A 15368-nucleotide genomic window follows, 5' to 3' on the forward strand; every position below is an offset into this window, starting at 1 on the left:
AAGTTTTGTGTTCGTTTTGAACTGCCGAAACGAACACAAAACAAACTTTGTTTTGGCCTGATTTTTTTTTTTTTCTCGAAATTGTCACACCAGTTCGTTCTTCGATTCTGCTTGAAGTATATCGGGGTCTTTATGTATTTAAAATTTACATATACACTACCGCTCAATTTTGGGGTCGGCAAGATTTTTTAAAATATTTTTGAAAAAAAGTCTTGTATGCTCACCAAGGCTGCATTTATTTATTTAAAAAAACAGTAAAAAAAAAAACAGTAATATTGTGAAATATTATAATTTAAAACAACTGTTTTATTTTTTTTTTTAAATGTAACTTATTCCTGTGTTGGCAAAGCTGAATTTTCAGCATCATTACTCCAGTCTTCAGTGTCACATGATCCTACAGAAATCCTTCGAATATGCTAATTTTGTGCTTGAGAAACATTTCTTATTATCAATGTTGAAAAAAGTTGTGCTGTCCTATACTCTGTATACGTTAGCCAGTTGAGCAGGGATTGTTGAAGAATAAACACTGGTGGCCACTGAAACTCCCTTATTCGGCATCTTTAGAATCTGTGCATTTTTGTGAAATCTTTTCAGCTGCTTTTAACACAGTGCACGCAATTATAGCACTCTTGTTTCTGACTGGATGACAAATGGGCTCAGATCTGAAGCCCTTGCATTCCATTGATATCTAACATTACTTCACCATAGCCCCTGACCATCTGTCTTTCACTTTCCTATTCAGCCTCTCTCTCTTTCTGTGTCTCTTCTCAGCTTGATAACCCATGTGCAGCATAAGCCTTTAAGGAATGCCTTCTAGTGCAAGGACTGTATGCGGCCCGACCCTTATTAGCTCTACAATGATACGTCTGTGTAAAAGTGTGTGTTTTAGCCTCGCTCTGGTTCCAGGCCACCCACAGTTTGTCCTTGAGTGCACCTATAGTCTCCTCTCGCCCAGCATTCTTCCTTTTAACTGCAGAATCCTCTGCCTCTATCAGGTGGCAGAAGGCTGAGACCGCTAAAGACGGGGTTCAGGAGCTGTTTGTGATCATAGTGCTCTCTGAGCATCATGAATTATTCAGACCCTAAGTCCTTGCAGAATGCCCACTCAGCCTCTGTGCCAAACTTTACCACTTCAAGGCTTTGTCTTAAAAACATCATAACACAGACCAGCAGCAGGCTGGCTTTTTCTTTTGTTTATTTATTATTATTATTTTTATTTATTTTTTTTCCTCCAAGTGCAGTTGGTTAGTCATGTGCCAGCTAAGGAAGGGAGAGCTGATTGTTAGACTCTTTAAGTTTTGTGTTTTGAATAAATATTAATAAATTATTATAATAGACATTCTAATTGTATAGAAAATATTATATATTAAAATATGGTATATATACATTTTAAATATACTTAAATATGCAAAATTGACACTTTTGGGGGTTGGTAAGATTTTTTTTAAAGGTTTTTTTTTTTTTTTAACTGCTCACCAAGGTAGCATTTATTTGATCAAAAATACAGTAAAAAAAAAGTGATATTGTGAAATATTATAATTTAAAATAACTCTTTTCTATTTGAATACATTTTAAAATATTGTTTATTTCTGTGATGACAAAGCTGAAATTTCAGCTGCCATTACTCCAGTCTTCAGTGTCACATGATCCTTCAGAAATCATTCTAATATGCTGATTTGCTGCTCAAGAAACATTTATCTATGTTAAAACAGTTGTGCTGCTTAATGTTTTTGTGGAAACCATGATAGATTTTTTTTCAGGATTATTTGTTGAATAGAAAGTATAAAAGAACAGCATATATTTGAAATATAGCCTATATTTTTTGTAACAACGTAAGTAGCTTTTTTGATCAATTTAATGCATCCTTGCTGAATAAACACATTAATTTATTTAAAAATCCTACTGTCCCAAACATAGTACTGTATTTTTTAATAGACATTTTATGTATATTTCATATTTTAGTGTTTTCATTTACATTGTAAAGTACAGTGCTTTAGACTTTATTATTTCAAGTAAGTTCTAAAAAATGTACAATTCTCTTTTTTTGTTCATGTTTGTGTGCATATATGGTAGCGTGGAGAAGCGACGGCGGGAGCTGGAATGCCGCTATATTGACGAACTGGCTGAGTTACTATCGGCCAACATGAGCGACATTGCCAGCTTGAACGTGAAGCCGGACAAATGCCACATCTTAAAGAGCACCGTGGACCAGATCCAGCAGATCAAACGGCGCGAGCAGGGTGAGTAGCCAGTGTCTGTGCTTTTCCTTTGGAGCTTTGCGTAGGCTGCGTACAAGTATTTCCATTCACTTCACAGTACAGACAGGAAATTAACACTGGAGATGATCTGACAGTTCAGTTGGCTGCAACAATTTTAGTCAGGATTTTTCCTGCATTCAAAATATTTTGGAGGCTGCCAAAATGAATCTTTTTCCCACCAAAGATTTATTTTATCATTTGATGTGCCCTTCTGCAGTTCTGGTACCCGCTGATAGCCGTCTGCTTTAAAACGCTCCTGTGAAGAGCGTCAAAGGTTTCTATTTACAATGTGTTTTTGCAGCGTTGAGCTTTGTAGCCAATCACATACATATCTGTTGCGAGCATGAACACAATGGGCAGTCAGATGTGTTTAAGTTAGTCAGAATCCGCTCAACACTGCTTAAAAGGGCGGAGTTTTTGTTCAGCATGAGTTCTGCACGCTTGCGAGTCCTTTCATTATAACCAACAAAGCATAAACACAATGTCAATAAGAGATTCATTGGACAGCGTAGACAGCTTCATAGGTTATAACGGGAGTTTTTGCAAGAGTGCAGCTTTGTGCACCTCTCGTTGTAATTGATAGCTTCAGTGATTATAATGGCAGCATTTCTTGCTCGCTTTCTGTATATAGTATAAATTTTTCATGCTGCTAACCATACATTGTAAAGTTTCCGGATTGACAACCGGATTTAAATATATGCGCAATTGAATCCGATTGACAGTGACAACCATAGCAATGGACAGAACAAAACAATCTGATACTGTATGTCAGATGATCTGTGCATTAAGTCTTGGAGTTAAAAATGCAAAATAATAGACCTGCCACTTTTTCTATGTAACGTGTTACTTCGTTCATTTTATTACTAACTTTTCAAATCAATCATCTAGTGACTTTTTACATATAAATTTACAGATTGTTAAATATAAAAAATTTCTAAGCACTTTTTTATGATCTTTTTTGACAGTGATTATTTTTTATTTCATGAATAAATAGGATAAGTTAATATTACAAAATGTTTCTGCATTTATTTGAATTTATTGTCAGTACTGGGCTCGCAGTTTACATGGCTAGGGTACTTTGTACTGTGTGTGTGGATGACCGTGTTTGTCTGCCACCACCGAAGACCATTTTTGACCCAGGAAAAACCCTATTAGTGCATATAGCACTTAGGATGTTCGGTTGTTGACATCCCTAATCTGATTAGAACTTGTGTTCCTTCAGTCATCTTAAAGATAAATGATGGAAGTAAACTGAAATGTGAAACACACAACAAAAGGTTTTAATCTGGTAGTTGGACTGGCTGTAAATCACAGTGGTGAGAACGACATCATTCCCTCATCACTCCTTTTTTAGGAGCTTCTAAATCAGTTGCGCAGGGCTTTTGGTGAGACATTTTTGGGGGGCCCAGAGAATGTGATTATTTGCTTTCCCTTTTTTTTTTTTTTTTTTTTTTTTTTTTCTAATCAGTAACTGGACAGAGCTCTCAGACAAAGCCATAAAATGAAGATAACACATATTGTGTCCAAGACACACTCAGTAAAATACATTTTTTTTCTGGGATATTGACTTCCTGTATACTGTTCAAAAGTTCAAGGCCAGTAATGTTTTCTTTATTTTAAAGAAATTATTACTCTTATTATGAAAAGATGCATTAAATTGATTGAAAGTACAGTAAAACATGTATGTTACAAAAGATTTATATTTTAAATAAATGCTGTTCTTTTGAGCAACTGTTTTCAACACGGATAATAATAAGAAATGTTTCTTAAGCACTATATCATCATATCAGAATGATTTCATGAAGGATCATGTGACACTGAAGTGTGAACTAGTGATGCTGAAAATGTGCTGGAATAAATTACATTAAAATATATTCTAAAACATATTAAAATGGAAAACAGTAATTTTGAATTGTAATAATATTTCACAATATTACTGTTTTTGATCAAATTAATGCAGCCTTGGTGAGCATAATAGTAAAGTTAAGTCACCTTTATTTTTATAGCACTATACAGTACAGGTTGTTTTTTAAAGCAGCTTTAGAGGGATAAACGGGAAAATAATAAAGATCATGAATTATTAAATTGTTTCAATTCGGCTATAAAGCAGTTCTACAGAAAACAGTGATGTCATTTTCCAGCTCAGTTCTCATCAAATAAGTGTCAGTGCAGTCAGATCAATAATAATGTTGAATATAAAGTGTCCCCAAAGAGGTGGCAGTGGCAAAGACCCCAAAAACTCCATCAGGTGACAGAATTGAGGAAAAAAACATTGTGAGAAACCAGCCTTAGTCTGGGGGCCAGTTCTCCTGTGGCCACGTCTTTCAAAAATGTCTTAAAAAACTTACAAACTTGCATGGTAGTGTACCTCTTATAGATCTAGACCCAAAAATAAAACCGTTATCATCATCATAGGAACGTGTATGAGCAATTGTGTAGCAATCACAGAAGAAAGAATAACAGGTTTGTAATGACAAGGGTGAATACATGATAACAAATTTTGACTTAACTCCTCCTTTAAGCCAGACATTTTGGATCTTTGACCAGTCTAGTGTTGACCAATCATTAGGGGATGTTAGCTCTTATCAAAGCTAGATGTCTGTGTTATGTTTAAAGACAGATCTGCAGTGATGTGTTTTGGCTTTATAAGACTGGTTGCTTAAGATTATGTTAAGTCCACTTGGTACGTAAATAATTCTTTCTGGGAATATGTATTATCAGTGCCATAAAGCATGCAGTCATAAAGGACGAAATGAATGATTGACAGTATATTTCAGCACATATTTAGTTATTGTATGTTATTTTTATTGCATCACTCATGTTATAATTCAATTAATTTCTTATTAATAAACATAAATGTCCATTGTCTTGCTTTTCAAAGCTATATAAAATATAGAACACTTGGACTAGTTGGTCTGCCTATCAGTAGACTTAAGTTTTAAACTAATTTACCCAAACAGGCTTAGTTCTCAGAGAAGGAGTCTGGTTTGTTTAATGACAAGTCCTCTCAATGGTTAAATATTTTCTAAGAACAACCGATGAGACCTTGAGTTGAGTAAAGTCCTTGTGACCCAAGCTCATTTCCTTATCATTGATCGTTTTATTTGTTAGGAGATTATTTATGGTTGACCTTTAAGCAAAACCAATGTAGTATTAATTTTATTGGCGAAGCCAGTATTTACATTTGCTTTAAGACATGACTTGGATTGTTGTTGTTGTTGTTATTTCCCAATGAAAGGAACCTTGAGAACTTGAAAGTGAATTGAAGTGTGAACAAAGCATGTCAGCTAGCGCCAAATCGCCCTGTTATCTCACACTTGGAAGTAATTCAGAACATGCGCCCGGTCATTCTTCATTTCGACAGCGGTAAACATGTCATCTCATGATTTGCAGGCCTAAAAAAGGGTTTCGTTGGCATGGCAAACTAAGGAGCCCCTGGAATAGTGAATATCACTTATGCAAAGAGGCCATGAGAGGATGTTTATCCAAAGATCTAAAAATTCATCAATGTCAGAAGGTTGTGGGGTCTGCATATTAGGTGGGCAGGCACTGGCTAGCACAAACATTTTAAGCTGTCTCTGGTTTCTTTGCAGGACTGTAATGTATACACCATAATCCTTTAAAATGGCACTTGACAGATAGTTGCTGGAACTGCTCTGCTATATTTGGCACATATGCACTGTAGGAGGAAATGCATTATTATTATCGGCTATTTGAAACAGTGGGAAATGGGTTAAATTGTGTTGCATAGCTGAGCATAGGATGATGAATTGCTCAAGCAGGAAGTGTAATCAGCTTCTATGACTATAAACTGTGTGCCACCTGTGGTAGGGCAGGGTGATACGGCACTTTCACGTTTTCATATTAGCAAAATTTCCAACATTTGTGCACAGATGATTACAGCATGTCACAGTTTCATGCATTTCAGGCAGATTTGTAATGAGAAGCATTTGTAAACCTGTTGTCACAGACACTTAAATGTCTCCATTATTTCAATATTCATGATATTGGTTAATTTTATATCACCAACAAACAGTGTTGGAGGTAACTCCATTACAAGTAACTTGAGTTATGTAATCAGATTACTTTTTCAAGTAACTAGTAAAGTAACGCATTACTTTTTCAATTTACAACAAAATATCTAAGTTACTTTTTCCAATAAGTAACACAAGTTACTTTTTCACATTTATTGACAGACAGCTCTCCTGTCCCCATGTTGAGAGGAATAAAGTGCAGTGGTGTTGTGTGCGCTGTCTAAACATAATTAGGGCCCAAACACCGATGGTTTGAGGACCCTGTTGTAATTGTTTGGCCAATTCTTCTTCTTCTCCGAAATGAATCACATTTTTGAGGGCCTAAACATGCTCAAAAACTCGTGAAACTTTGCACACGTGTCAGAAGTGGTGAAAATTTACATCTGATATGGGTTTCAGAATTAGGTGTGGCAAAATGGCTCGATAGCGCCACCTACAAAATTTCAAATTAAGCGCCCTTCGTGCTACGTTTCACGTACAGATATTAAATTCGGTAGACACATGTAACAGCCCAATACCTACAAAAAAAGCCCCTGGGGTGCAAAATCTGTAAACCCAACAGGAAGTCAGATATTTTTTATTTTCTTTGCAAAATTTGTGCAGTTTTTGCCATTTCCAGACGTTGTAATTTAATGAACTCTCCTAGAGCTTTAATCAGATCCACATCATATTTGGTCAGTCTAATCTAAAGGCCTTTGTGATGTTCAATTGCAAAGAGATAGTTTTCACTGTAGGGCATGTCCGTGGCGGCCTGACAAAGTTCGATGTTTCGCCATGAAACAGGAAGTTGTTGTAACTCAGGTATACAATGTTGGATCTGCCCCAAACTTCATATATTTTATTAGAGTCCTGGCCTGAAGATATCTACATGCCAATATTCAGTTACAGTCATAGCGCCACCTGCCGGCAACAGGAAATTACATGTTTTACACTGTAATTAAGTCCTCATAGAGATTCAAACAGAACCACATCATATATGGTCAATCTAATCTTAAGGCTTTAACCATGTTAAATTGCAAAAATCTTGAGTTTTCATTGGAGGCCGTGTCCGTCTGCCAAAGTCTGATGTTTCGCCATGAAAGAGGAAGCTGTTGTAATTTAGGCATACAATGTCCGATCTGCCCCAAACTTCACGTTTGACAAGAGTCCTGGCATAAAGACATCTACATGCCAATATTCAGTTAGTCATAGCGCCACCTGCTGGCAACAGGAAATGTATGCTTTACACTTTAATTTACTCCCAGAAACACATTTCAATATGCCATCAAACATACTAGAAACCCGTTAAATCATGAAACACTAGGCTAAGTGCTAATGTGTGCGATTAATGCCGCGAAACAGGAAGTTGTTGTAACTCAGGCATAAAATGTCCGATCTGCTCCAAACTTTACGTTTGATAATAGTCCTGGCCTGAAGACCGATACTTGGGCTTTTGCATAGAATATTGTTTAAAAGCTGATGTGGTTCACTTTAACAACCTTTTTTTTTTTTTTTTTTTTTTTGTTCTTGTCATCTTTTAGTAGGTTCATCTCACTCATTTGCTTGCTCTAGTTCTACAGTTTGTCACCCAGAGTGCTGGCCTTCTCTGTTTTCATTCAGAGCTCTCAGCCTGAGGGAAAGGGGGGCCTGCAGGGGCGTGCAAGAGAGCAACCAATGGCAACGCTGCCCTGCCCCCTGACCTTGTGCAAGAGAGGGCCTCTTGTAGACCTCAGCTTCCCCTCTCTTCCTGCGAGAAAAAGAGAAACAGGAACTTGCTGCCCCTCCTCTCCTATCCCTGGGTTAGGGTGGTGTTAATGTTGTCAGAAAAAAACACACTTTCACCTCTTGAGCTTAATCTTTCAGATGTGTTCCATCATCAACCTCTAAAAACATGTTTACCTGTAATGTCACCTGAAGGTCTCTGATGACACTTTCAGGAATGAGCAATATGACATACGATACCATGCATTGGTAGAAGTGTGTCTGTTTATACCGTGGTAAATATATTTTTGTGACAGGACTACTTTACCTAAACTTTAAGTGGGAGGGATCATGAAAGCAGGAGCTGGATGTGTATTGGAGGCCATTTTTCCATAGATTTTCCAGCAAAAAAATAACTATATCATGATTTATTCTGTCACCATGAGATAAAAATAAAGTACTCATACAAAGATTTTAATCAGCCACCACCTTTAATTCTGATCATCAAGGTTCTACGTATTCAGCTTAAATTCAGACAATTCAGAACTACATCAGTAAATTCTTCTGATTTGTCATGTAAATATTTGCAACTTCAAATTTTTTGAGGCTACTTCAGATCGGTCTTGTCTGTGTGTGGGTATAAAAAGGTTTGCACACTATCGATATGTTTTCCAGATAATATGAATGAGGACACTAATACCAAATGTCACTTTTAGTTGGATGAAGGGTACATCAAAGACATTTTTCACATTTCAGCCGTGCTCTCATACAGCACAGCGCACTTCATTAACATTCCAGCCCCTCAGCAAATGCACTTGAAAAAAATCAAAATCCGATTCAATTTGAAACCTGAGAAATTAAGTCAGAGCACAATTCGCATGGCAAAGGTCATAAAAACCGGCAGCCATTAGCTTTGTTTCCTCACTGTGTAGTTGAATGCCTGGGTGAAATTACTTGAAGTATTATTCAGCTCATTGTAAGGACTGTGCATGATGATAGAAATTTGTTCACTTTGCCACTCTTATTTAAATTGACAGGAAGTATTTAGGAGGAGAATCTTTATGCACCTCACAATTTTATCTGTCAATTTAGGAAGTCACAATCTGATTCTAGAATGATTCTTGATCCATCACAATTGTGATTTTTGTTTAAATACATTAAATATATTTTATGATGTAGAATTTTGATTGGTTGATAAATCTTGAGCCTTTCTGTGCTTTGCTGTCAAATAAATCTCAATTCGATTCGACCCTGAATCGTTTGAGAAAGAATTGCGATACTAGACTAGATTTTTAGTGGTGCCATGATGTTGAGGTGTTGTAGGTGGTTGTCGATTGTTGGTATGCAGATGCCTAAGGTGTTTTGAGTGTTTTTAGCATGTTGCTATGTGGTATGTGCCTGCTACGGTGTTCTAGGTGGTCCATTCACTCATCCAAGTCAAAAGAGCACAACCCTAAATTTCTGTGATCTTAAGGTCTTTATATATGAAACGATACGAGCTACGAGCTACGAAAGTTTAATTCTTAGGGTTACGGCTTTGTTTAAATTCCTAACCATAAGTATGAGCAATAGTAATGGTGATTCATGACTTGAAGCAACAGTAATAAATGAATTGTGATGCCTTTTGCTCTCTTTCTCAAAGGTTTAGAAGAAGATGATGTGTCATCTGTTTTTCATCAGAAAAAGAGTAGGAGAGTTCTGGCAGTTCTGTATCTATATGCCAGCTGTCTGTATATGTGTGACACAACAGACACATAAAGCCCTTACATCACGCAAATCAAAACCCTTGTGTTATGAGATCAGGTATCGCCTGCTGCACCACTGCCACGGTAACGCTGCTGTCATGGCAACTGGCTGTGTTTGAAGTGGGAGTGGTGTCAGAATGTTGTATTTGATTGCCAGGGAGGCTGATTGTGGGATTGAGTGGGGCTCCCATTTATATCCATTTGTTTAGGGCTAATCATGAGGTCGTGGAGCTTGGCTCCTTTCCTTGTTTGTTCTTCCACAGATTCTCCTATTTTTCCACCAACTTAACTACACATACAAAGGCGAACACTATTGGCACGCATAAGCAACAAACTTGAAATACTTGATTTTTACTGGTTTATTTCTTCCATTTTTTTTTTCATATTAATTATTGATTGGTTTTCAAATTATTTAAATATTATGTAAAATAAAAAAAAATGGTTGCAGAATGTGTTATTTACTATTTACTACTTTTATATTAAACATCAGCCATCAAAAAAATCCATATTGATTATTCAATATTCAAAATGCAATGAACCAGTCAGATGGACATCTGAAGGTAACTCTGTCATTCCTTGGCATACTGTGGTCTTTTACCAGCACAGTAATGTGCAACAGTACCATATAAATGTGGGCGATATACCAGTAGACACGATTAACACGACATACAGTGCTGTGCTGCGCCATCACGAAAGCTTATCATTTGAATGCGTTTTTAAGCATTGTGATTTTAAAAACAAGTGATTTTAAACCGTTGAAGCGCAGTAAGCAGAGAAAGACAGCATTTCGCTATATGCGCACGCTGTCTAAGAGATGCGTACACATGAAGCCGCTGCTCATAGAGCGTGTGAGTACTGAACTGAGTGCTTTTTGCCACCTAATTGGGCTTAAATACACATACTTGTGTGTCAAAATGACCGTCTTTGCAAGTAAACACAGTCATTTATATCTTAAGTGAACATAAATAGTTGAGAAAGAAAACACACGAGTAGATTGGATCAGTGCATTCGGTCTTAAAGTGACAGCAGCCTAATAAACCTGCTTTCATTAATGTTAATCAAACAACAAAAAAGAGAAAATCTCTCGCTGCTCTTGACTTAATCACTTTTGTAACTTTAATATGAATAAATGTATATTTAATTTACACAGTAAAGACTATGCAGTGTTTTTATACATTTGGTTATACAATTTATGTAGTATTTCTTACTTCTAGCGCTTGAAGTCTATTTTGTTTGTCTTTGTTCTATTGTAGTTTGTTTTCCTATATGCTTGTATTTAGTTTCTTTGTTCTTTTTTTATCATTGTGTACTTGTCTTCAGTAAGCTTGAGTTTTTTTTTGTTTTTTTTACTCAGACTAGTATTAGTTTTTTGTGATATTGAAAATGGTGACAAAAATTGAACAATGACACAATGAAATTTCAATGGTATCAAAAATAATTATATAAAAATAAAATTTTTGCTTCATTAAAGCAAAAATAACTATGTTGTGATATATATTGTTATTATGAAATAAAATTACTCATATCGTGATTAAATATTTTGGTCACATCGCCCACCCCTAGTACCATACAGTTGCAATATATTGATCAAACTCAGAGTTCAGATCGAAACAAACCAGATTGATGTTGTCGCTGAGTTGAGCACTCTGCAGAAGTTCCTCGGCGAGAGCTACATTGCTATTATGTGTGTAAATACGGCACTCGAGCGCTGATCTAAATTTAGCTTTTCCTTCAAGAAGTCTTCACTTAGAATGCAGCCCAAAACAAACAGTCTCGTCCTCTCTTCTCTCCAGCTGCTGGACTGAGTCGTGTTCTCATAAGGTCCTTCAGAAGCTTTGATCTCAAGAGGAGAAAGAAGGTTAAGTATTTTGGCCACCGAACAATTATTGACACTTTATATCAGCTCTTTGAGTCTAACTGGGTTGGGAGTGACCGAATTGTGACTCTTCAGTCTCAAGCGTTTCTCAAGAGTGCTCGCTGCACTTACTGCTGCTGGCTTCCATCCAAAAGTATCACTTTGCTCACATTAGTCTAAGAGAAGCTTCCGGTGCTTTCATCCACCCAGTCCAGGAGAGGAAGGAGGACAATAGTGAAATGATGCATGTTTCTTTGTGTGTGAATAAAGGGTGCTTACACATTAGAAAAAGCTCTGAGAGATAGGGATGCGTAAGATTTGTTTGGAGGGTGTGGATTATAATTATATACACCGCAAACTAAAACCTGCTGGTTTCAAACCAGGGACCAAAATTCAAGGCCACAAAACTTGTGCGAATATGTGTTTCACTGTACAAACAGGAAGTGCACATAAATCCAAACTACAATTCAAAAGTTTAGTTTTTTTTTTTTTTTTTTTTTAAATATTTCAGAAAGTAAACTCTAATTCTGCATTTATTTGATCAAAAGTACAGTAATGAAGTAATATTGTGTATTATTTTTAGTTTAAAATAACTGTTTTCCATATGAATTTATTTGTATATGTAACTTATTCATGTGATGTCAAAGTTAAAATTTCAGTAGTCGGTGTCACATGATCCTTCAGAAATCTTTCTAATATGCTGATTTGGTGCTGCTCTTATCATTGTTGAAAACAGTTGTGCTGCTTAATATTTTTGTGGATACCGTGATACTTTTTTTTTCAGGATTCTTTGTTGAATAGAAAGTTCACAACAACATTTATTAACAATTTTATTTAACTGCCACTTTTGATCAATTTACTGCATCCTAACTGAATAAAATAATTTATTTCTTTAAAAAACAAAAAACTTTTGAATGATAATGTATATTTATGCACTCAAATTTAGATAAATTTGGTATCACTAACCAGAGATTTGAAATTTCTTTGTGTACCCACAGAGAAAGCAGCTCTGATGTCTCCTGATGATGAGGTGCAAAAGAGTGACATATCGTCCAGCAGTCAGGGCATGGTGGAGAAGGAAGCCCTTGGGCCACTCCTCTTGGAGGTATGTTGGACTTTTCAGACTGTTTATCTGTAGAAAAGACTGAAATTAAGGTGGTATGATGCATTGCCGTAGGACCTGTATTTGTTTTCTGTCCTCATATGAGCCTTATTCCATTTCCTTTGTTTGGGAATGCGGCACTTTTGTGCCATCTTATATTTGTCTTATATCTTTGTTCTCTTCCTGTTCCACAAGGCCCTGGATGGCTTCTTTTTCGTTGTGAACCGTGAGGGGCGCATTGTGTTTGTGTCTGAAAATGTCACCAGTTATCTGGGTTATAGCCAGGAAGAGCTGATGACCTCCAGCGTATACAGCATCCTTCATGTGGGAGATCACAATGAGTTTGTGCGCAACCTGCTACCCAAGAGCCTTGGTGAGTCTCTCGGTGAGGACGCAAACAGTAAGAGCAGAATGATAGATGAAGCCCCCAATATTGTTCTTCGCTTTGGTGTAAAAAGAGGTTTGAAATACCTCAGCAGCGGTATACTGTTAGCAAACATCCCGAGGCCGCCCACACTCCTGGGAGCAGTGCTTAGAAGAATATTTCAATATTTGCTGCACACTTTACTTACAAAATAAACAATACCCGTGGCTTCTGATGATATATTGAGGTCTTATGAAGCGAAAAAATCTTTCTGTGCAAGAAACTCAACATTATTTACAGCATTATTACTTGTAATACATAGCCTCAGGCAAACGAGAGTCTGGAACTCAAGGTTTCTGTTCTATAATAACGTATGCGCGGTAGTAAAATCCTGTGTGAACTGACGGCAGTGGTGTCAGTTTACATGGAATTTTGCTGCCGCACAAACGTTATCATGCGACAGAAAGCTTGAGCTCCAAACACTTGTGAACTAGTATTGTCAAAAGTACCGACCGAAGTAAGTACTGAAATTTTAAAAATGTTACACTTTGAGTGCTGTTGAGTGGATTCGTAAACACCCCTGATTGGCAACTGTGTTCACGTGCTCATCAGATATGTCTGTGATCGGCTACAATGATCAACGCTTCAAAAACATGTTGTAAATAGACATCAGTGACGCTCTTCACCGAGTGCTTACACAGATAATATTTGAAAGCAGGCCTCTATCAAGGACTAGTCCTTTCAAATTCAAACACTTCTGTGTGCTTTCAAACGCTCCCATGCGTTGATCTTTGTAGCCAATCACAGACATATCTGATGAGCGTGTGAACACAAGGACCAATCAGAGGTGTTTACGAATCTACTCAACAGTGCTCAAAGCGTCACATTTTTAAAATTTCAGTACCGACTTAGTATCGTGGTCGGTACTTTTGACAACACTATCATTAACATGCACAGGACCATTTGCATGAGGCTATGAATTAATCTTTTTATGATATATACAAAAATAAAACATATATTGTGATAAATAATATATCATAATATAACATACTATATATATATATATATATATATATATATATAAAATCATACAAAAATAAAAATACATAGTTTTATATTTTATATATAATTTTATTTTGAATTTATTTTTGTATTATTTTTATTAGCAGTATTTTTCTGTATTTATTTATATTTGTATCCTCTGAGATGGGGGATATGGAAGAGGTTTGGGGTACATTTGGATTTAACTGTATGTACAGGCTGTTTGTTTTTTGCTGGTTGTTTGTTGAAAAAAAATACAAAAGGCAAAAGGAAAAAATACAAAAGGCAGTTAGAGCTCTGTGTTAATCATTCACTGTAAATACTAGCACAAACGTTAGAGGTCAACCTCTTTCACTTAAGAACTCGGTTACACTCCACTGGTGGTCTTTATCTTACACTTAACTTATCTTGCACATCTGTGTGTGTTTTTAGTAAATGGTGTCCCATGGCCTCAGGAGCAAGGCCGGAGGAACAGCCACACGTTTAACTGCAGGTTGCTGAAAAGGCCTCCAGACGAGGTGGACTCGGAGAACCAGGAGGCCCGACAACAGTATGAGCTCATGCAGTGCTTCACGGTCTCTCAGCCCAGAGCCGTGCAGGAGGAGGGCGAGGGTGAGACCACACACACACTCATAAAGTCATACCCATATAAATATTTAGCTTAGTGCAGGGAGTCTGATGAAGCTGTCATTGACATGCCAGTGTTCAAATATGAAATCAGTTTTTCATTTTGGGGTACAAAAGTCTGAGTCCACTAATAAAAAAGTTTCTATTTTGCATCTTTCTAATTGAATCATGTTTAATTATGTTCTGTACAGATTTAGTTTAAAAAAAAATGTGTTGCATATACCTGGGAGCAGTCACTTTGTTTAGACCATGATGTCTCTGTTGTCCACAGACCTGCAGAGCTGTTTGATATGTATCGCATGCCGAATGCCCCGTCCACCTCAGATCCCTGTCAGTACGGAGTCCTTCATCACCAAGCAGGACCCTACAGGTAGGGTTTCATTATATACACACACATACTAGTCTTATTTTCATAAAATATTGTCAGAAGCTAAAACAAAGATTATTGATTTACTTTTGGCAAATCAAAAATAAAATATTGCAAATCAGAAAAACAGTGGTCGAAAAAGCTGTTGTCAAAATAAAATAATAATGAAAATAAATAGCATCTGTATATAGCGAGAGATACTAATAAGGTTTCTGATAACAAAGATGTACACACATATTCACACAGGACATGTTCCTAATGTTTTTTTCTATGCAAACATTATAAATGGACGGTT

At 36.6% G+C, this 15368-nt stretch overlaps 1 protein-coding gene across 4 annotated transcripts in view; it reads left to right on the top strand.

Annotated features, from left to right (window-relative positions):
* ncoa1 (nuclear receptor coactivator 1) overlaps window positions 1–15368 on the top strand; it is a 63876-nt gene that overhangs the window by 30854 nt on the left and 17654 nt on the right. For all 4 annotated transcript variants that reach the window (XM_051873875.1, XM_051873878.1, XM_051873877.1 and 1 more), the window contains 5 exons: window positions 2074–2240; window positions 12571–12677; window positions 12870–13047; window positions 14512–14691; window positions 14978–15076. In XM_051873875.1, the coding sequence (XP_051729835.1) occupies window positions 2074–2240; window positions 12571–12677; window positions 12870–13047; window positions 14512–14691; window positions 14978–15076 (731 nt within the window). The remainder of the gene's footprint in view (window positions 1–2073; window positions 2241–12570; window positions 12678–12869; window positions 13048–14511; window positions 14692–14977; window positions 15077–15368) is intronic.

This window comes from Ctenopharyngodon idella, chromosome 20, assembly GCF_019924925.1.
Source record: "Ctenopharyngodon idella isolate HZGC_01 chromosome 20, HZGC01, whole genome shotgun sequence".
NCBI lineage: Eukaryota > Metazoa > Chordata > Actinopteri > Cypriniformes > Xenocyprididae > Ctenopharyngodon > Ctenopharyngodon idella.